This window comes from Mchenga conophoros, linkage group LG10 (assembly GCF_057382185.1).
Source record: "Mchenga conophoros isolate Kocher_MC1m ecotype Shallow Benthic linkage group LG10, M_conophoros_male_GT1.1, whole genome shotgun sequence".
NCBI lineage: Eukaryota > Metazoa > Chordata > Actinopteri > Cichliformes > Cichlidae > Mchenga > Mchenga conophoros.
Window position 1 is genome coordinate 1,846,674 of NC_140535.1, and position 22,606 is coordinate 1,869,279.

General features: G+C 43.1%; 1 protein-coding gene across 4 annotated transcripts in view; it reads left to right on the plus strand.

Annotated features, from left to right (window-relative positions):
• Positions 1-15,213, plus strand: part of LOC146565187 (vacuole membrane protein 1-like) — a 51,568-nt gene extending 36,355 nt beyond the window's left edge. For all 4 annotated transcript variants that reach the window (XM_085288133.1, XM_085288135.1, XM_085288134.1 and 1 more), the window contains 2 exons: positions 11,362-11,464; positions 12,501-15,213. In XM_085288133.1, the coding sequence (XP_085144259.1) occupies positions 11,362-11,464; positions 12,501-12,644 (247 nt within the window). In that variant the 3' untranslated portion in view covers positions 12,645-15,213. The remainder of the gene's footprint in view (positions 1-11,361; positions 11,465-12,500) is intronic.
• The last annotated feature ends 7,393 nt before the right edge of the window (positions 15,214-22,606 follow it).

The window sequence follows — 22,606 nt, forward strand, 5'->3', positions numbered from 1 at the left end:
ATGCTCTGTATCTCATTGTACAACTGTATAGTGACAATAATAGCATTCTATTCTATTCTATTCTATTCTATTCTCCAAAATTTCCTCCCCCTGCTAATATTGAATCTTTCAAAGCTGACCTGTTGCTCTGAAAGCTGATTTCTTACATTTCTTTTCTGTTCATGTAAACAGTGAAATTCTGACTTGACATGATCAGACTTCAAAAGTTGATTGACAGCCACGTCCCCAAAATACTTTCAGTGAAACGCACTCTGGACGTGGGGTTCGCCGTCGCTCGCGTCGTGATTTCGGATTCTTAATATGTGTCTTTGTTTTGGTTTGACTCCGGTGCCAGCCTTAGTGGGTGAATGACCGTTGGACTTTGGCTCTAGTGATTTCATCCTCACATGACATAATACAATACAAGTCATTTCCTGCTCTAGGTGAGCTCGCTGGCATGTGCACACAGACGACGCAGAATCAGTGGCTGCAGTCTCTCTGGGTGCAGCACCTCAAGCCTTTTTCTACACGTCACTTATTTTATTTTTACACCTGGTAAACTGATTTTATTGCCACGTATCAGAGTGTTTTTATTTGACCTCTTCTTTTGGATTTATACTGAAGTTGATAAAGGTTCAATTCCAGTATTTAGCTTTCTGACAGAGTGGAACATTTTTCAGTGCCGGTGAATCCGAGCATGGCTGTTATTAAAATAACAATGAACCAGGTGAATTCCCTGAAACATTTACTGCAGTGCGAAAAAGCCTCTAGTTTCACAATAGTCAAAATGTGCATTTTTGGTGATAAGAACAAAAGTGTGTGTGTGTGTGTGTGTGTGTGTGTGTGTGTGTGTGTGTGTGTGTGTGTGTGTGTGTGTGTGTGTGTGTGTGTGTGTGTGTGCACCTCTTTTTGTTTGTAAAATGTGTTTGAAGACGAGAGTTTTGGCGTGCTCTCTGCTGACCGTCATAATCGAGTTTTGAATGAGCTTCTTTTTAAAGATGTTTTAGTTTTCGGTCGTCTGCGATCAGTTTAAAACAGGGAAGTCGTTTTTCTGTGAATGACAAATGGAAAGTGTTGAAATTCATTGACTGAAATTCAGTTTCATAAGAGGATCACGAGGCTCTAAAACTGTCAACAGGAATTTTTATTACCTCTCAACCAAAAAATGACCAACTTCAGTTTTTCCTTCGTTTATCTACTGGCTAGAAATAAAATGTGCCTTTATTTATTTATTTATTTATCTATTTATTTGTCTATTTATTTATTTATTTATTTATTTGTCTATTTATTTATTTATTTATTTGTAAGATAAGATAAGACTTTATTGATCCCACAACGGGGAAATTTTTGCGTCACCTCAGCTCAGGTACAGATATATGAAGGAAATACAAAAATACAATTAAGTACAAATAAAGTACAGTTGTCTATTTATTTATTTATCTATTTATTTATTTATTTATTTATTTATTTATTTATTTATTTATCTATTTATTTATTTATTTGTCTATCTATTTATTTATTTTTAAGAATGTGCACAAAATATAAATGATTAAAATGCCATTACACGTTTGCTTTTCTGCTGTTCCTTTTGAGTATTTACGTTTGTTGGAAAAATAATTTTTCATTTCAACTATTCAGTGAATTTCTTTCTTTTTCAGCCGTTTCTCTAACTGCTGTTTGGGGAAAAGGTCAGACAGGTCAAACCTGGTCTATTACTCCTTCATTATTGTTGAAACAGTTTTCTGGCAGATAGTTTTCACTCTTATCCTGCTGAGCCGAGCATTCAAGGCTACATCCACAGGTTTCTGTCAGTAGCAGCAGGGTAATGATGAAGATAGTTTTGCTTTGAAGTGCAACAGAGTCAGAATAAAACCCTCCTCAGATGCCTTCAGGGCTGATAAAAGAAGCAGATAACCAGGTCAGACAGGCTGAGGGCCTGATCAGACTTGCTAGGTTTCTTTCATCCTGTGACTAATGTTCAGATGTCTGCTCTGCACGATGAGCCGTGTGGACAGTCGTTTAGGTCAGGAGGAAATTCTGCAGACTCACGTTAAGTACATAGTGCTCCTGTTCTTAATTAAAAGGCTCATTTTTCACATCCTTGCACATTTTTTGCAGATTTTCTGATGTCAAAATTTTCCTAATTCAGGAGTTTTTTGTTTGTTTGTTTTAAACTTGCTAGAAGTGACTTTCTGACAGAGTGGGAAACACCCTGATTCTAGGCTTCGTGTAACACCTGGACTCTGTGTCTGTTCCTCCTTTTCTCCGTTCTCTTATCTCAGCAGCAGCTCAAAATCACCCAGCACATGTGGCAGTGGAACAGGGAGCTTTCCTGTGTTTGAATCCAAGTTTTCCATCCTCTCGTTGATCTTTTGTAAGTGTTCGGTGAACAGTTTACTCTGATTCGTGCCATTTCTTCATCAACAATTTGTAACCGATAACTGGACAGGGCGTAAAAGACGCTTTCTCTAATTGGAAGACAAACTGCAGCGATCCAGTTGTGTTTATGCTTGTCACTGGTCCCTGTGGTGGAACTGGATGAACTTTCTCTAAACGCCAGATGAGAAATTTGTTTCATATTATCTCATCTTCTGACTTCACACCCTGTTCTTCACAAAGTCAGCAGTAGGTTGTTTTGTATGGAGCTCGACAATTCCTTCATAGCCATGGATGAAGGGAAGGGTAGTCTTTGTCAGACTCTGAGAGAAAACCATTGACATGCAGAGAGGAGTCGAGACCTGAATAGGTTGTGCTGTAGAAACCGGTGTGCTGAGGCCACGGGGAACCCCAGCACGTCTTCATAAGAATGCACCTATTTCCATGCGAGTCCATCTCTAAGACATGAGTCGATTACCAGCACAATGGGCCTCCACATGGCTGTTTCTGCTGCATAAGGCATTGGGAGATCCCAGCATGCAGCCCTGCTCGGGAGGAGGAGGCACAGGTCAGAGCAGGCCGGTGGGTGATAGTGGGAACCACTCGTTGAATCATAGAGGAGCATTTCAAGTTAGGCTTTGCATTTACATGCAGTGTTGTGCTACGATTGTAATGTATTAGGTACTCTTGGTGGAATAACAATGAGTCGGTAAACTCAGCTGGATTATGTCTCAGATTATTTTCAGCATTTACTTTTTGTTTTGTGACAAAAAAAATCCTTCTAAGCAAACACGACCAACGTATTTGAAAATGGCAAAGTGATGGAAGTGAGACTCAGTCGCTTGTGAGGAACCGTTTAGATTCAGTTTCCTCTTGAGTGCAGGGTCAGCGCAGCTTCCCGTGGACGTTAACTATAAAACAACCAAGCTGTGGCTGCTGGAGAAGTTACTGAGAACCATGCAAATCAAACTATTCTGGGTGTTCACAGAAGGGCAGTTATTTATGCACACATACTCAACTTCTGGTGTTTAAGGTCTGTTACTGCTTGTTTCCACTGAATTTCACTTGCGTTGAACACTCGCGCCTCGTTCATATAGAAACTAGGTTTGTGTGGTTTCGTACTGAATGACGGGGTGTCTGGCGTAAAGGTAGCTATGGTGCACTCGCAGGCAGGAAGGGATTGAATCATCTGGCACCGCATTAGTCTGATTGAAGCAGAAGGTATCCAATTGTGGCAGTGAGATTTCTTGCAATTTTAGAAAGAAGAGCGCATTGAACTGCATGTTTTGCTGTGATGTTTTGGACCTTGAACGTGTAGAAAATGGTGAACTGTCATCTCACCTCACTGCACCTATAAATAGCCCTTATTGAGCATATGAGCAAAGTCTTCCTGTTAACCCAAAGTGCAGGAAGGGAGTATTTTCAATACTATGAGTCACTGGCTCTGTTGGTCACCTGAGAACTGTACTGACAAAGATGGCATTGATCAGTCTTTCCACTGCCAGGCCTATTCACCCAAACGCATTCATGATGCGATCAGCCGGGGCGAGACAGCGAGACTGAGCGGTGGTGTGGTGGCAACTGTCCTTTTATACGCCATCATTAAATTTAATGTGTGGCTTTTTTTAATTTATTTTTTTAATCTTCACTTCTGATTACCCAGATTTGCACCTGACAGGGAAACAGCGGCAGGAGCAGAGAAGTCCAAAGGTCTTAGTACAGCCATGTAAAATAATAATCTGTCGCTCAAGACTGTAGGTCCTGCAGGCCGGTTTTTGCCATTAATGGCACACTGAGGTACTCCAAAGATCTGATCTGAATGGAAATATAGCATTGCTTAGTGTGTGTGTGTGTGTGTGTGTGTGTGTGTGTGTGTGTGTGTGTGTGTGTGTGTGTGTGTGTGTGTGTGTGTGGGGAGAGGTCATATGTGCTGCAGGTCTGGTGTCATATTATGAGCCTCTGAGGCATCATGTGTGTGTGTGGCAGGACTTCCTGCTCCGTTCGGCTGATTCTTTTAATGCCGAGTCGTTCACCGCACATGCTCCACACTCACCAAATCATCCCTACTATTACTAATGTATTCATCAGGGTGGCAAGTGGCCCGCATGTTGTTTTAGGAAACAGTACGCCATTGATTCACTTTTAGAGCGGCTCATTTATCAGGGGAACACAACGTGACCTCCAGCTCTTAATCAGCATCGTCTACTGGGAAGTGTATTGTTTTGTAAATCCTGTAAACATTTTAATGTGTGCTGTAATTTCACCATGTCATGTCATGAGGATGTGTCTGTGAAAGGAGTCATGCCAGACAGGACCTGAGTCAGAGGCCAGCTGAGCAGACGTCCAGGACCCTCGTACTCCCAGCCGCTCATCCGTCACACCTCAGTCAAAACAGACGCATCATCTCACATCAGCCTAAGTAATGGGAGGACAGACTGCAGAGGGTTGTTTCTGATAGTTCTATCTGAACGATCACCGCTGTGAAAAATAGCTTTATTGTCCAGGTTTGGGTGTTTTTAAGACCTCAGACTGAAAACCAGGGAAACGACTCATTTTAAATGTGACAACACAAATAAATATGTACAATCAAATTTCAAGTATACCAAAAATGCACTTGTACAGTGTCATTTTTGCAAATCTGGGGACTAAATTACAGTCACATTCAACGTTAATGTAGTGTGCGTGTGTTTGTTCAAGAATAGAAAAGCGTGGCAAACGTTCATAAGAGCTTCACTTTCCGTCTCTGACCACAACCTCGAGGGCGCATCGTCAGAAAATAATGATCTGGATGCTTTCACGGTGCTTTTTCCTGTTTTGCTGGTGATGTCGTTTGTCTTGTACAAACATCATTGGCTCCTTAACTAACACGTCTAGAGTGGTTCATAGAGGGGATCGGACATTTGCGGTTGTGGCGCCGAAAATGTGGAGCGATCTACCTCTCCACGTTTTTCCCTTTCTATACCGTACGAGAGTTACCAACTTTTTATTTGAATTTTCTTACCTGTTTGATGTTGCTAAAGTTATTGTTTAGTTCTCTGTTGTTATTAAATGTACTTTATAAATAAATGAAATGAAACATTGTTACAAAAACACTCCATCTTCTCAAACTTTTGGGATTTCCTTACCTGGATGACAACAATACATCTCATTTGCTAAAACTTTCACTCTCGCAACGTATAGTTTTGAAGCGGAAGCTATATAGCATCCTGTGGCTTTTAGCAGGTAGCTACTAACCTGTGTGGTTACAAACTACTAGCATTTCACATATATGACACACCACAGAGGCACTGTATAGTTCCCCAGTGTACTGTACACACATATACCTTGCTACTCAGCGACTGATGAGCTGCTTTGACTGATGATTGTCTCATAAATATGTGACCTTGGAGAGTTTCTGTTCTTCACGTAAACCTAGCGCGGTGTGACAGATTCATTTCCCCACTCTGGTATTTTTGAGGGTTTTCTTAAACAGAGTTTCCCATTTGTAACTCACTTGTAAGAGCTAGGTGTCGTCTCATAGGAAATAATGTCATTATAGATCCCGCTACACAACCGTCCCCACAAGCCTGACATCACAGGTTAGATGGAGACACCTACATCTCTCATCTTCTCATGCATCTGCTGCTGTAGCCTGAACAGTTTGACTTGTCTGGATGCGTCTCAGTCAAGTCTGACTCACTGAATAACCCCGCGGTCCAGGCCTGGTTACCCGGTGCCCCAGCAACTCCATACATCCCCAACACCAAGAGAGTTTGTGTAGGCACGCTGACCTGAACCTGGGGTGGGTGGGTGGTCACAGGGACTACAGCAGTGTTTCATGTGGGAGGAATAATAGAAAGCTATAACTGGTCCCCCTAATTTCCTGGCAGCTCTGCGGAGAGGAGAACACGAGTCTATGCTTCTGTATATGTAGGTGTATGTATGTGTGCTGGCTGCCACAGATGGCTGCAGAGCAGGGATGTGATAAACACCCTGGGCAGGGGGATCTCCGTCCAGGAGTGGGCTCCATGCTTTAGTGGTGAAGTCATTGGGAAAAAGCCCGGTCGAACTGGAGGAGGAATAGACACGCACCCACAGGCACACACAGATTACCTTACAACATTTGCACGTGAATCGAAATTTTCCCGACTATTAAATGAATCGCACTCCTCCCCTAATTCCGTTATTCCAACACTTAATAAAGTTCAGTTGGAACAGTAGCAATTTATTGAGGCGTGTAAGCCACGAAAGCCGATTTAACGAGAAATTTGCAGTGTCAGTGTTTCGAAGAGAGACGAAGAGGTCAGAGTGCCTCAGGTTAGCGCACCACCTATCCACGCTGTGCTTCTCGCAGCGTCGGCGCTGTTATGTTAGGTGTGAACTGTGGCCCTGTGCAGCATTGGGTAACACCAGCGATTGCCTAAGCCAGTTGTTGTGCTGGTGTTGTAACCCGTTGGACCTGGCCAGGGTTTGGCTGTCATGTGAGCCCTTGTTCTCTATCTTCCTCTTCCTGGACGCCGGGCACGTGTGTGCCTGCTTGTCATTGTGTGTGTGCTTGGAATTAAATTAGCATTAAGAACACAAATTGTACATTTTAAGAGGATCTGTGTTCAACTGCCTTTGGAGGTGGCGGCCTATGGAAGGGGCATACATGTCAAAGGTCACCTGTGACTCACTGCCAGTGGAATGTGGGTGTGGGGAGGGGGGGTTGTTTCTCTTTCTTTTGTCTGTTTTTGTCTCTTTTCCCTTTGCAGCATTAGAACATATTGCTCTTTGAACAGAAGGAGTAAATGATAGTTTATTAAAGACAATTTAAAAGAGGCTGAGATTGGGCTGCTAAAATGAACCCAGCAGAATGAATCGGCTGCAGGAAGCTTGAGAGACGTGGGGGTTTCCTTGTTTTCTCAGAGCCTCTTTCCCCCCCATCCTTTCTTTCCTGATTATTGATCAGGCTGCACCTTGTTCACAGTTAAAGAACAGACACGTCGCAGGTTGTTACAGGTTTAGTGCAACTGAAAGTGATGACAAGTTGAGCACACATGTGGTTTTTTGTTAAATTTGCATATTTGATGCGGTGAATAATTTCAATGTTCATGTAATCCAGCAAACAAGTTTTGTGCGTCACCCACATTCCTTCGTTTTTCCAGGTGTGAGGATTAAATAAAGATTTTCTTGATGCACTTCAGAGACAGAAAACGTTATTCTGTTTTCTTTTACTCTCCATTATTTTTCTAACATTTAGCATTAATATAATTTTTACCTGCTTCAGCAGAATTATAAAAATGTTCTTTTTAAGTCATTGAATTTTTAAATAATTGAAACAGATGAAGAAGTGTGTGTGGACGGTGATGGCAGTGGCTTTTCCCCCAGAATGAAATTGGTACCTCGACTGGTGTTTGATGTTCTAACCTAAAACTGAGTTTGTAAAGGGCAGCACTGTTGGATTTTACCAAACACTCTGATTGTCAGTGTTTTGCCTTTTGTCCATGTGTTTATTTTACACAGATGCACAGTGTGACCGCACTCACAAGTATTTGGAAAAATGGAAAAAGTGATTTGGTTTAGTGGTTTTGTGAGAGGATGGCGGTGCCCTGGTTTCTCCTGTATCTCTGGACGAGCTCTTCACGGTCAGAAATACTGATCAGCTTGTGCACAGCTTGATTAAAAGCATTCTTGAAATAAAGGCAGCAAAGTAATAGTTTTGTTTAAACTCGTATCATATAAGAGCTCCAAACATTTAAGTCTTGAACTCTGATCGCATGCAGGACATTTCCAAATGTGGATTTTCTTTCAGCTGATGAATAAAATATTGTACAGTGGAGCTTTCATGCATTCCTCCTGCTGCGCCTCTTATTGTCAAAAGTTCACAACACAGATGATAATAAATGAATTTAATTCTTTTACATATTTAGTATTTACTGCTGTATTATAATAACTTATGAAAGGATGTATTTACTCAGTTGACTAAATGGAAACTGTTTGATGCTGATTGTTAATAAGCTGATGATTTAGATATAAGAATACTCTGCCTTCATTTGTGCTGGTGTATGAACAGCAGCTGCTGTGTGAATATATCCACATAACACACAAAACAAACTTTAAATTTAAAGCCCAAATTACTGAAAGCCTTTATTTTTTATTTTTTTGAAGGGAAACAATTTAATTCTAATTATTGTTGCTGGTGTTCATGCATGGAGCCTTCTATGATTGAAAAAGCACCTACATTTTAGGACTTAATAATACACAATTTTTCTTTAGAAGAATAAAGTAACAAAAGTGCCGTCTTCTGTTTCATTTTTGTTTTGTTCGTTTTATAAACGTGTCACTGCTGTTCGATGTCTCTGAACGTGAACACACAGATGATTACATGATGACAAGCTGATGGACAAATCTATCATTTTATTGTTCACATGTTAAAGCTGATTATTTGAATAAAATACAACAACTTGAGGTATTTTATAGTTTAATGAGCTGAATTATTGCTGACATGCAGTTTTACTAATATTTTTACTAAATAAAGGTGAGCAGAAAATGTAGACATGGCCAACAGTTTTAATGAGCATTTTCTACTCGATATAATAAATTGACAGGAGCTTTTAATGTAAAACTGAGACTCATAAAAAAGTGTATTAGGTAGTTTTTGTTTTTTTAAATTACATTATTTGCTCATTGTTCGAGGCCTCAGTGCTTCTGAGTTTTCTTTTACTCTTCACTGCTCGCAGAATTTCAGCAAAGCTGCTGCTAAAGTTTGTTCAGGCTCATTCTTTGCCACATTTAATCCTTTTGCTGTTTTTCGCCAATTTAACTCATTTAAACATCTCTAAATGCAACTTTCACAACTTTGGCTAACATGTATATAATTCATGCACAGGTGACACAAATCTTTCATTTATTTTAGGTATCAGAAGGTCATTAATCTTCTACACTTGTTGCACACACTCACACACACTCACAGGTAAATTACAAACACACTTACAGTAGGAATTCTTAAATCCAACAATTTCTCAGCACCTTGTGTCGGAAAGTGAAAATATATTCCCCAAAAAACACAAAGTCACTTGATATTTAATGGGAAGACGAAGAGAGCGTCCTCACTCTGGCATTAAATTCTTGTTTTAGACTGAAGCTTTGAGCTTCTTTGTTGGTGGATTTGCCCTGGCTCATGACTCAGTGTTGCTCATCGTGTAGGAGATGATTCGCCCGCCATTTCTGAAAACTGTTTCTTTCCTTCTTTGTTCTTGCGTGTTTACTTTTATTTGCTTTTAACTCCTGTGTTTTCTAGTTGTTGTGCTCAGATTCAGCGTCTCAACCAGGTTTTATATTTTAAATAAGTTTGGTAAGATTGTGTGTGTGTGTGTGTGTGTGTGTGTGTGTGTGTGTGTGTGTGTGTGTGTGTGTGTGTGTGTGTGTGTGTGTGTGAGTGAGAGAGAGTGAGAATGTAAGAGGAATTTTGTGACATGGGGGATGGGAATAGCAGAGGCTTTGTTTCCCTCCAAAAAGATTTTTGATAGTGTGTGTCCTTTGCATTTTCTGTTGTGTAATTTAAAGCGTGATCCATCTGTTAGACTTCCTGTCTGCTTTGTAACCATTCACGTGTAGGATATCCATTACCCGTTATAAAGTTAATCATTACTAAAAGGCTTCCTCGTTGTTAACTCAATCATTTAACACAATCTTTTCTCTTTTTTTCTCACCCTCAGATAGCAGATAGGTGTGTGTAGATTGTGTGCGTTTGTACGTGCGTGGAGGTAGGGAGGGACGGAAATGACAAGCCTCCTTCAGAGAAAGTTATCAGCGATAAACTCAACCGTATGTGACATGACTGCCCACGCAAACCTGTCTGAAAATCTTTGATGGGTCTCTGAGCTTTGAAGATGCCTTCCCAGTACGAACAAAAGACAGAAGTGGAGCAGAGGGAATGCTTTGAAACGAAAGCTCAGAGGATGTAGCTGACGATGTGTAGCTACAAAACAGAAGAAGTAAAGGTCTTTAGTATGTATTTGTTCAGTGATTAATCACTAACTCCAGCCAAGGGATGGGCCACTGATTTGCTATTCTAGGGCATTCTCTGCAGCCTCTCACGTCTTTTTTTTCTTTTCGTGTGTGTGTGTGTGTGTGTGTGTGTGTGTGTGTGTGTGTGTGTGTGTGTGTGTGACAAAGAGAGAGGGAAGGGGGTTCAGTAGTATCTTGTAGTTGGTGGCTAAACCTTGTAAAGGGTTTTCCTAATATGGGCCGTCTTACTGGAGTTCCCTCCCCCTGTGGGCCATCCCCCAGGTCTCAGCCAGTGATGACACAGCGTGGGTACGACTCACTTCCTCATTAATTGGCTGAAACCAGTTCTTACAGGAACCGCCTGCGATAAATGTGAGAGTTCTGAGAAGTCATTCATTTCTCCTCGCTGCAGCGGCAGAGGAGGCACTGCAGGGGAGTTGAACGAGTTCACCGATGTGTGTGTGTGTGTGTGTGTGAGCGAGAGGAGGGGAAGTGTGTGTGTGAGGAGAGAGACAGCGGAGTGGGAGAATGTGGGTGACTACTGCTGCCGCAGCTGCCGACTGCGAGCCGGCCAACTTTACTTCAGCTGTTTTAATCTGTTTTTTCCTTTTGTTTTGATTTTTAAAATTTTCAGTTTGTTTCCGAGTGCTGCTGTTTTTTTGGGGTTTTTATTTTATTTTTACAGCTGTGGTAGTCTGTTTTTCTCTGTGTGGGGGGGGGATGAGCAATGAAGGGATCGCACTCGCTGCTCTCCGTCTTTCTCTCTTCTCGGAGAGAGGAAGCAGGCGAGGCCGACACTGTACAGGAGACAGGACAGCGTGCCTCCCTTTGTTGCTGCCCTTGGGCTGGTGAGTAACAATGATGTGATGTGATTTGTGCCCCGCAACCCCACCCCCTCCCTGTTCTTTCCCCAATGCATCCCCCCTCCACCCTCTACCTCTGTCTTTCTCTCTCTACACCCCCCTCCCCCCACTCTTTTTCCTCCTCCTCCTCCACCAACACCACCAACCCCCACACCCCTGTTGGTGGAAACAGATCTGTTCCACTGCTGGGTGCGGCACTGCAGAAGCCCTTCAGGGAGTACTTGGAGGCCCAGAAGGCCAAGCTGCACCATCTCACTGGAGAGGGGATCCCAGCTGTAAGTACAAGGGGCCTCAGTGCCCAGCTTCTATTCATTCATGTTTGCAGCCTAACAAAAAGTGGAACGCACCCCACTTTCTCCAACCTTTTTTGTTCCCTTTCCCTCCACTTATGCCTAACCCATTTTCTCTAATGTGCGCACCTGTTTTACTTGACTTTTTATTCATTTAAAAAATCATTATTTCATAATCCAAAGTTGTGTGTGCATTGTAATCTGTAGAAATGACACGGGCCTGTTTAGGGCTAGAATGACAAAGTAGCTTAGGGCGGGCTGGGCGGGCTTGAGTTCAGGGAGGAGAAAGAGGGGGGAGAGGGGCCAGTTTGGGGTCTGGCTTCACTTGCTGTATTGAAGTGTACTACTGTAGCACTGCTGACTCATGCTCGATCTTACCAATTGGGAGAGTGCGTCCGAGCGTGGTCCCTCCCCTATGTGTCACACACAAACACTTGCACTCAGTGCCCCGCCTGAACCCGGCACTGACTGTGGAGCGGGGCGCCCACCCCCTCCGCTAGTGACAATCCATCAAAACCCCCATCTGGGGGGAAAAAGAGCCAGTTGTAGCTTATTTGTCTTTGAAAACTTTGTTCCTCCGGCTCTTTATTTCCCACTTTTCTCCCGTTCTGTGTGATTCAAGTGATTGAGTGAAAATATTTTTCCTTTGAATTCTAGGAAGGAGGAGGAAAGGATCGACGTTGAGTTGCACAAGGACAGATTAAGGCATTTCTAGAACAATGTTCCTTTTTTCTTGTAACTTGAGCCTTCAGCAGTTACAGGGTAGAAACGAGGCAATTTAGCTTGGTGGAGGCAGGCTGCAGGCTGGGGTCAGCGGGGGCGTTAAGAGGGAGGACGGTGGGGGCTGCCGCGTGTTTTATTACCCCCGATCTCTATCTGTCCTGCACATGGAGCTGGATCCCCACCTAGCCTACAGCATCAGGAGCAGAAGGGAGAGCAGTGTGTGGGGCAAAGAGGGGCTTGTTCTGGAGCTTACTGACAGAGCTCCTCTCTCTTCTGTTCTCTCTGTGGTTCCTGGCAGGAGGAGAGCTGGCTGTCGTGGCTCTTTGAGAAGGTTGTGGTCATCATGGTATGCTTCTTTGTCTGCTCCATTGTCAACTCCATGGCTCAGAGCTACGCCAAGCGCAAACGGCAGGAGAAGTATTCGGAGAGCAAGGCGGAGTGAAGGCTGGCTCGAGATCAAATCGGTCCATCACCTCCAGGCTGCTACCACTCCTTCCCTCCTATCTGCTCTTCCTCCTGGCTGATCCCCCGCTGTGTATTTAGGGAAATATGAGCCCCATCTGGTTTCTCTCTTGTGGTATTAGCGACTTGGACTTCTATTTGCTTGTTTTTAAAAGCTTTGCATTTGGTAGGTGTTTGCTGGGCTGCATGTGAGCGCGTGGAAACTGCATTAATGTTGGTGCTTTTAGGAGCTCCACGTGATAATTCTCCCCAGTAGGCCTTAAGCTGCACTGTTTATTCCACTGGTGTTTATTCCACTGGATTTGTCTAATCTGAATAAGCTAGCATCGTTGCAATGGTATCTTATAAAACCAGCACAGAGTTTGTTGTTTTATTTGGTTAAGAAACAATGACTTATTGTGTATCTCTGCCAGCCTCGTAGGAATCCTGTATTTATGCTGGACTGTAGCTCGGTGTCAGGCAATGGTAACTCTTCTTATTTCTAAATATTGTTGAGCTCCAAGTTAATTGTAGTAGAGATGTTAATAGATGGTTCCAGTTGTAAATGGTGCTTTAGACAACTACTTCTTTTGTGTGTACAGTAAAGCGCTCTGTAGTACTTTTGGAGAGAAATGATAAATCAGCCATGAATCACCCGCTGGTCCCTTTGTCTGCCCTTATTGTTCTGCTTCCAGGAAGAGAGCGCATGACTCAGCCCGGGGCTACTTTACCAGATGCAGCCGTATATTGAATCAGATCTACAACTGTGCGCGTGCCTGTGTGTGAGACTGAGAGCAAGACGGAGATAGTAGGTCGTGTTGGCATGGCTGCCACATTTGTTGCTCTCCTTTTTTGTTTTTTTCTTTTATGGATTAAAGCAGACTGCGCTCCACTCACAGCCGGGGAGTCGGAGCGATAGCCGCCGATCCCTCACACTTAGAGACGATCTCTGTTATGATGTCAGATGTTCTTCTTTGTCTTCTTTTTTAAAGCCCTCTTCTCCCGCACGAGGACGCCAGGCTCGTGTTTGATATTACGCGAGCAGCTCTTAAAGCAAAAGCGCTTCCATCACATTTTTCTCTTTCTTTCTTTTTTTACTCGCTGGATAACGACAGTTGGCTCTCGGTGTCCGCGGTATCTTCCTTTTTTCAGTAATTGCCAGTGAAATGTGCTATTTCTTCTCTGTACCGCTGTTGTGCTACGCTGGACTGAGCGCAGCGGGTGCTAGAGCAGGCACAAGCAGCGGGGGAAAAAAAAACCTCAAGTGCACAGTGAAAAGCGTCTGTGCCGTTACCTCAGCTGAACCCTCGAATGAACTCGTTGCACTGCCCGAGTCACGGAGCCAGGAGACGAATCACTCGAGTAGATTCGAAACAGAGGGGCACTGTTGAGCGAGCTGAAGCCTGCGCTCTGCACCGGCTCCAGTCAGAACATTCACATCTCCTTTCTCCTGTCGTGGTAAGTAGCATTAGGGCTCTTTCTCTTTTCCTTTTTTTTCTCCCCCCCCTTTCATTGTTGTCGTTCTGTACATGCATACGTCTCAGGCATGTCCGTCACACTCTCGGCCTGTCAGATAGCTTATCAGACTGGTGTTGGCTGTTAAGATTGCAAGGCGACAACAGTCTGTAGGCTGTCTGACATTTCGGGCTCTTTCATCTGACCAGCATCCTGTTTTGTCCTCCTTCTGTTATTGTCATTGTTTCAGTTAGCATCAGTTCCCATTTAGAGGTGTGTGCCACGATGTCACTTCCCTTTATCCCAACCGCTTGTGAAACGTCGGCGATACGGGTCTGTTATTTATTTCCTCCGTGCTGACGTCTGTGAGGGTTTTTCTGTCGGTCTGTGTGAGGAACTGTGAATTCACATGTTTGCAAATGCACACGTAATGATGTCAGCGATGTACTTCTATGTGCACGTCTGTGTGAGTGTGAGAGTTGGCTCTTTCCTCTTGAATTTCCAGAGAATCCAGACAGCGTACACCTTATTGCAACACATCATATTGTGACACTCGGTGCTAGGTATGGTACATGCAGTGCTTACCCAGCTTTCCTTCCCTTTCACACTTCCCTGTTCTGTTTTACTGAGAACTTTCTTCTGTTGCTCAATATGTACTTTTTCTTTTGTGCCGAGCTGCATTTTATTGGAACAGCTCTTTGAGGGGGTGTTTTTTTTGTTTTGTTTTTTCCAACAGCCACACATCGGTAATTACACAAAGCTGAAAATCATTGCTTGACCAGTGAATGCTTGTGCTGCACAGACACATTTTATTTTAGGTTCGTCTTTTTCGAGAATAGAGCAAAAGCTGCAAACGTACTCCCGGTGAAGCAAAATCACGCTGGAATGGCTCGCTGGCTTAAAAAGTGCTTTTCTTGGCACATTCAGGACGTCCTGTTCCATAAGGGAGCCCCCTTTTGGCAAATACAGTGTGCGTGTGCATGTTTGTCTAGAAATGCTATTTCTACGTGGAAGTGCCTGTATTTCTTGTTGAATATGTCTGTACCTGTGCTATTTTTAAAGGTGTACACACTGTTTTTTATTCTACTTTTTCTAAATAAAGTCTATTAAAAGGAGGATTTGTATTCGGTTCATTATTCGATAAGTCTCGACTGCCCAGGTTGGCGTTTACCTTCAGGCCTCCGAAGAATCTCACGTGTCAGCCAAGAAACTGGGACTGGGAGGATACAGAGTCCATCACAACTCCGATTTCCACGTCTGATGTTTCAGATCCAAACTGTTATCACATTACTGATTTGCCCTCTACACTGACATCATCTCCATTTCAGATTCCAAGCTAAGCTTTTGCTGAGTTTGGGCTCTCGTCACAAATGAAGTCTACTTAATCTGAACAGCCTCTCCATGAAGTAGTAAAATAATACTGCATCAGTTTTAAATTATTATTAACACTCATAACCCTATACTGCATACTAAATACATTATACCCTGTGCTTTGGAACAGACAGCTGCAGGATTTTAAAGCGATAAATAATCTTTATGAAATGTCACATGACTTCTGTGTGGTTATGAAAAAATAAGAACCCAGTGTTGGTGGGTGTGTTTGAACACAGCGTGATCTTGTGTCCTGAGGTCAGGCGTGTGACCTGTGCCGAGTCCTGTCCCGTTCCCAGAGCAGCCACACCCAGAGCACCATGAAGATGACTATTTCCACCCACCCCACCCTTCCCCTGGGCTCTGTCTGAAAACCTAACATGCAAATCGTGCCTGTCTAAACAGGTTGGGGGACTGATAGATAAGCAGTGACACTGCTTTTGTCCTCTCGCTGGTCTCCCCATATGCTGTATAAACTATATTACAGTTAAATCTGGTGGCGCTGCTTCTTTCCAGCACCCTCCTGCCTGCCTATGGCTCGCCACCCCCTCGCTGTCTCTAGCTCTCCAGTTTGTGCCCCTCCTTTCAGCACGCTGAACACCCAGGGATGCTGAAATATCACTGACTTCATCCAACACCCGCCCACCCGCAAGCCCACTCTGCATTTGGTTATCCACTTAGTTCCTTTCACATTCTGTCTCATTACATTATGCTGACAATGTGGATTTCTTTTCATTCTTTCTTTCTTTTTCTAATTCAGACTCACACTAAGGTCCTTCGTTTTTGTCAGCAGCGGTCACGGGATCGTGTCAGACCACAGTGGAGTGAGCAGGCGGACCAAATGGTACAAAGATGCCTTGCAAAGAAAAGTCACCCCGTTAAAACATGGAAAAGCCGAACGAGCTCCAAACCCTATCGTCAGATCGCAAGAGAAGGATTTAGTGACATAATGCCCTGTTTAGGACGACAGCTGTGCTACAATATGCCGTTTATAGACAGAATGTGATGTCAAACTTAAACCTGGAGAAGATGTGTCCTTCCTGCCAGGAAGTAGGAGACATCCTGTGTTCGATAGTTAACTGTTTTAATTTAATACTTTTAATAATTGAGATGATTTTTCTTTTTTTTGGACATAAATTATTATTCAGTGCAGAGTATTTTACATCTCACAGATAAGCATGTTGATGATGTTTGGCAATATTAGATTACAAAAATATAAATGTTACTATGCGGAGCGTAAATAATACGCAGGTTCGGTGTTGGATATATGAAGTTTTAAACTAGATAAATATTAGCATACATATTAATACAGCTACATTTAAACAAAATGCAACTGGACTCATTTGCAGACCTTGTGCCTGCTTACACACACACATAAAGGCAAATGTAGAAACAAAAGACACACAGCAACCACCCAAACTTTTTCATTTTCCAACTTGTTGCATTCAGAAGCCTCGGTGGTCTGACTGCACCAGCATATTCATTTCGAGGACTGACCAGTTCAACACCGTCTCCTTAACCCTGCCGTACACGTTTCTAAAGGCCTTTGTTGTGCTTTGGTATGCCAGGATCAAACGGGCTTATCAGCAGCTTCAGACTCCTCATAATTCACTCAGAGGAGAGATATGGGCCTCGACTGGTCGAGGCGGAGCGTCTAGCTGAAGTATCAACACTTGCTCGGCTGGCCCCTGGTGTTAATGATTTACAATTACCTAAATAAAATGGCTCAAACAATTACCACGTGATGATGTATTGTTTCTCAGATGGAACAAAACACATCTCCGTGCCCCGAGCTGAACCTAAATCATGTGTGGGTATTTTAACAGAGCATAATTTGGCAGAAGCGTCTGCTTTTCCTGCCCACACAGTGCCAACGGAGCAGACAGCCTAATGGCTGACGCCAGGTGGCCACCGTGACGAAACACACATCCTCTGCTCTTCCGCCTGCCTTTTCCTCAAGCCTTTCAAACCTCAGGACGGACTTCAAGTCAGTGCAACGTTTTAAAAGGATCTGAACTTTTATATTGATCGGTGAATTTCATTGCGCGCTCTCTACTTATATGCAAGTAAAAAGTAAAGAATAAACTTTGTTTTTATTACACTGTTAAAGGATCTTCAGAGCAATTTGGCACTGATCGGTCTTTTGTGTACCACTGTGCCAAGGCTGCTCTCGCAAATGTGCCTACTGTGGTAAGAGGGCAGAGAGGACTCGTAGTAAACCTGCATGAATGGCTCGTCACGTTTTTCACAGTTTGTCCTACCTTCATGTCCCAGGAATTCTGCCAAGGAAACTGCGTCATTCAGGTGTGGCATACGTACAAAGCGGACGTGAGCGCCGTGTTAAGATTAGGAAACACAATAAGGCAGAGCATGCCTGAGAGTAGAATGGGCGTAAAATCGCCGAAATGTACCACACAGCCCAGCACACACTGTTCGAAACTGCACACCCCCTTTGATGCGAGTATCACTGAGTCAACCTTTGGAATGCCGGAAATCTGACGGCACGGACTCTCCTCCGCACGGGGTCTGATCCGAGGGCTGCTTAAGCTCAGCTTTACGCGTACGTGCAGGTGTCTGTCATGACATGATGCCATCTAAGGAATATTACAGGAATGCCTCACAGTGCCTTCCGAGCATACCATTCATGCTGTCCTTTTTCATTTCAAATTAGGCAACGCTGGAAAAGAACCAGAAAAACCGCCAGTAGCTGATTTTGAAGAAAGTGCTGTAGGGTGAGGCGACACGTTCACTTACTGGGACGGTAACGGAGACAGGTAACGATCCTGGATGGGTTTATCAGAACCACCTTTACTGGTGGCGCTACAGAGGTCAACAGTCCTGGATGTTAGCAGGATTACCTCCTCACTATGGCACTGCTGTCAGGGCCTGTGTGCAGGCTGCTGTGTGCATTACAGGTAGAAAGCCCGCCTGCTGTGAAAGACTGTTCTGTCAGAGGCTTTTGTTCAAATCTAAAGATCGGTTTAACATGTTACACACTAGCTACTGCTGGCAATTTAAAAAGGAGCTTCTGTTGATGTGTCAGGAGCCAAAAACATGTGACACCACAGCCCCGGTGCCTAGATTTTGACATTAAAATCACGATATTACTCTCTAAAACCTAAACTCTCATCTTTTGTGCCATTCTGCTCAGAGCTAATTTTAGTCTTGCCCTCATTCTCTGTATGTGGCCTCTTTACGCATGCGATGTGGTTATATGAATCGTGCCCGTGCTGCAATCAACCACACACAGCAAACTAAACCGGACACACACATGCCAGACTCCACCACTCCAATGTGCTGTGTGCCCACATTCATGTAGATCTCTCAGCGATATTCCACTAAAATAGCTTTCCGTGGCCTGTCTGCCAGTCTCACCTCCAGATGCTTTCCTCTTGGGTTCCTTCGTAGTTTCAACACTGAGCCGCGCAGTATTTATCACTATAACTCCCCTTTATCTCTGAACAAGGACCATGGAGCTTAACTTTAGGCGGTCTAGTTAATAAATTTGACAGGAAGTTCTCAATTATTTGCTTATGCCAGTGTTTGACTGTAGTCTATCTTGTAATACAATCAGTATCTTGGGGGAAATTACATTTCTTCAAGGAAATTAAACATTTATCGTCTGACTACTTTTTGCATGTTCCACCAAATATTTGGTCTGTGGGAGCCCATTGTTAGGAAAAACACTTCTGATTACAAAATCCCAAATTTTTGGTTGGATTTTATTTTTTTGGGAGGGTACAAATAATCTTGCATAAAGCCTCCACATTTGCAATAAAAACCTATTTGTTTATAATAAAAATGCTAATATTTCAAATTAGCCATCTCTAAATTGCTTTTTTGTTTGTTTTCATCCTGATAAATCACAAAGTCAGAATAACATTTAAATATAGTTTATCTTGATTTTAATTTCAAAGAAGGAACAAAAAAGCCCCATTTTGATTGCAGTTATCAGCAGGTACTATACAGTTATAGGGGAATGCCTGCCATTATAATAAGAAGTCTTTAAAGGGCAACTGTTAGTTAAATTAGTATTGCACTGGTGTTTTTGGCTTCTATGACTCTGACTTTCATCAGCGACGGCGCTAACCTGACGCAAACACTGTGCTTGAACCCACACTAGTGACTGGTGGCCCTTTGCTTTGCTGCAGGTGCGCAGATGCATAGATAGCTGACTTTTCAACGTTCACTTTGCAGTCTGGACTTTCTTTTGGAAAATAAACTTCCCCACCCTCTTTTGTGCGTCAGTGTGTCGGTTTTGCTGTCACCTTTTCACACAGCTTAGTCACAATATGAAAAATTGGCGTCAATGACAGGGCTACTGCCTGGTTATAGGGGAACACCTGCCATTTAAACGAGAATCAGAAAAACGACACAGTTTTCTCGTGTTGCAGCCGTTTATTGTTCACATAAAACACATTCAGACTGGAGTAGAGCCCCCGCCCCCCTCGAGCTTCTCAGTAAACCACAGGTGTATGCATTCAGCAAAAAAAGAAAAATGAAGACGCTGACAGCTTTAACCTTCAGTTTTTAAATTAATGGCCTTCCATATTGACAAAGTCCAAACACGAGAGCACAACCCAGTCAGTTGATATGCTAAGTGATTTTGAACAAACACAATCCCGACCTCAAGTCACCACGCAGACCCACAACAGAGCGCCGTGACTTTCTACCAGTGTCTCTTCTGTTCTTTTGTAAACATAAACAAAGCTAAACAATAGAGAGAACACACACACAGAAATCCTATTTTGTTACCCGGTGCAGCTGGTTTTGATCACTGGGTAAAGCAAAACAAACTATCAGATGGATTTGAGGCAGCGCTCAGAGTAACGCTACCCTGCGAGGGGCATTTCCTCAACCCCGCAAACCGCTCCGGCAAATAAAAGAAGGCTGACCTTGTGGCTCCTAAAGTGAAAGACATGCTGGGAATTTCGTCTGTAATCATTGTCACTTTTCCTGTACTATGCAGGAGGTCACGCATAGTTGAAGCGTTCAAAGACGCACTGTCTTGCAAGAGGGAGCACATTTATGCTAACTGCTTTCACTTTGTCTGAGCAAAAGTGACCGACTGATATAAAGTGTATATTTTTAGCCCTTTATCAGAGAAATAGGTTGAAAATCCACTTTTACCATCCACTGTTTAATTTGCGATATGTGATCCTAATAGTTTTGCTGTCACAGCAGATGCATGTGGGTGGATTAACGTTCAGTCTTCCCTTTCTTGCTGTAAGTGCACCGTTTGACACTGGAGCGACTTTTTCCTGTCTTCACCTCATATTTAACACTGGGAAAGTAATTATGAGCCAATACAGGATACAGAACATACATTAAAGAGGCAGATGTTTTCCTCTACCCTGTAGTGCTAATTATTCTATTAGACTGTTGTGGTGTGGGTTTCCCAGTTGTACAGCTACTGGTTGTAGAACTTCTCTTGACTAAACTAAAAGCAAATGGCGCTTTCCTTACGCTGTTCAAATCACCCAAAACTCAGCAGCAGTGTCTCTTTCTGCTAATAAAAATGAACTTTTCCTGAGCCCTTTTAGGCAGGAACTGCTTTTTTTTAAACCAAACTACACCTGTCAACCACATTACCACAAAGGAGGAAGTGTGCATCTACCTGTGACGGTGTGACAGAGTGCAAACTCTGGTATTGTTCCTCTCAGCTGGCTGAAGGCACCTGTTGGTTGGCCAGTGTAAAAAGGAGAAAGAAAATAGTTCCCACATAATACTTCTCACAAAGTTTGGGTTTTTCTTTACCTATTCATGTGGTTCTGTCATATCCCAGAAAAGGAAGATGTCTCTACAGCTGATATCTCCCAAACCAGGTTGTTCACACCAAAGTATTTTTCATAGATAGCCAGGGTGAAAACACAACAGATGAACTGTCTCTTTAAGAGTGAATCTGTGCGGTCCTCAGTAAATCTGATCATTATGGATTTATTGAGCTTTAGTTTTGATACCTGGCTGACACTGAAACAGGTGAAGATAAACACACCATATATTTATGCATTTTACTGTATATTTACTGTGACAGATCAGACAGGGCTGAATAAACCGCTACGTACTGTTAGCCTTTGCTTCCAAAAATGTTGTCGACATTAAATTTATTTTTTTAACCGCTTCCCCGACACACACACACACACACACACACACACACACACACACACACACACACACACACACACACAAAATCCTTTCAAGGACAACATGATGATGACTCACGATGAAGACATGGAACAGTGTGACACTTCTCACCAAAAGGACAAAAGCAGAAGTGTAGTAGGCTTCTAAATACAATGTGAGGAAATAGCAACAAGTTCTCATTCCGCTTCTTTCTACAGGTACCGCAGACATCACAGGGTAGCATGCAAGCTTCTCTCAATATAGCGTCGACAGCATGGCCATAAACGGCCTCAGGCACAGATGCTCGTGTGCTACCTCTGTGTGAGCTAAAACACCACAGGGTTTCCTGTCTGTGTACTCACAACAGGAAGGTACACTTACCTGTACTGCTTTGATATCTCTGTATCAGTGTAGACAAATTCTAGAAGACATCCTGAAGCTCTAAGCCAAAGGCGGCACAACATGTTTCCTCATCAGTACGATACCAAGAAATTCAAATATATATTAGCATTTGGTGCATTTTGTAATGGTTTTGGATTGGATGAAAGCGCGGCAATACAGCATGAATAAACAGGCATTTTTCAGGATGAATGAATGAGGAGAGAAGAAAAAAAGGTTGCCTTTTTCTTGCTGCCACCTACTGGTAAGAAAAAAGGGGGATTGTATACAAACCCTGATGTGAAATACCTGAAGAAGTCGCAAAGAGCAGAACATGAGCGTCTTATTCTTGGGAGCCTTTACAACAGCAGATATTTTGACTCAGACGAGCAATGATGACTCATGTAAAAAACAAGTGTGTCAGTCCGACAGAATGATACTGAATCGTCTGGATGGAAGTCATCATCATCATCATCATCATCATCATCATCATTATTATTATTATTCACACCCCTGCCCAAAAACCTGTGCAGGCTAAACACGCGGTGCTGAGCAAGTTTATTAAACCACAGCCCAATGGATGCTTCATGCCCCAGCTGTCCTCAATTAGGAATAATTAATAAAATGACTTTTAAA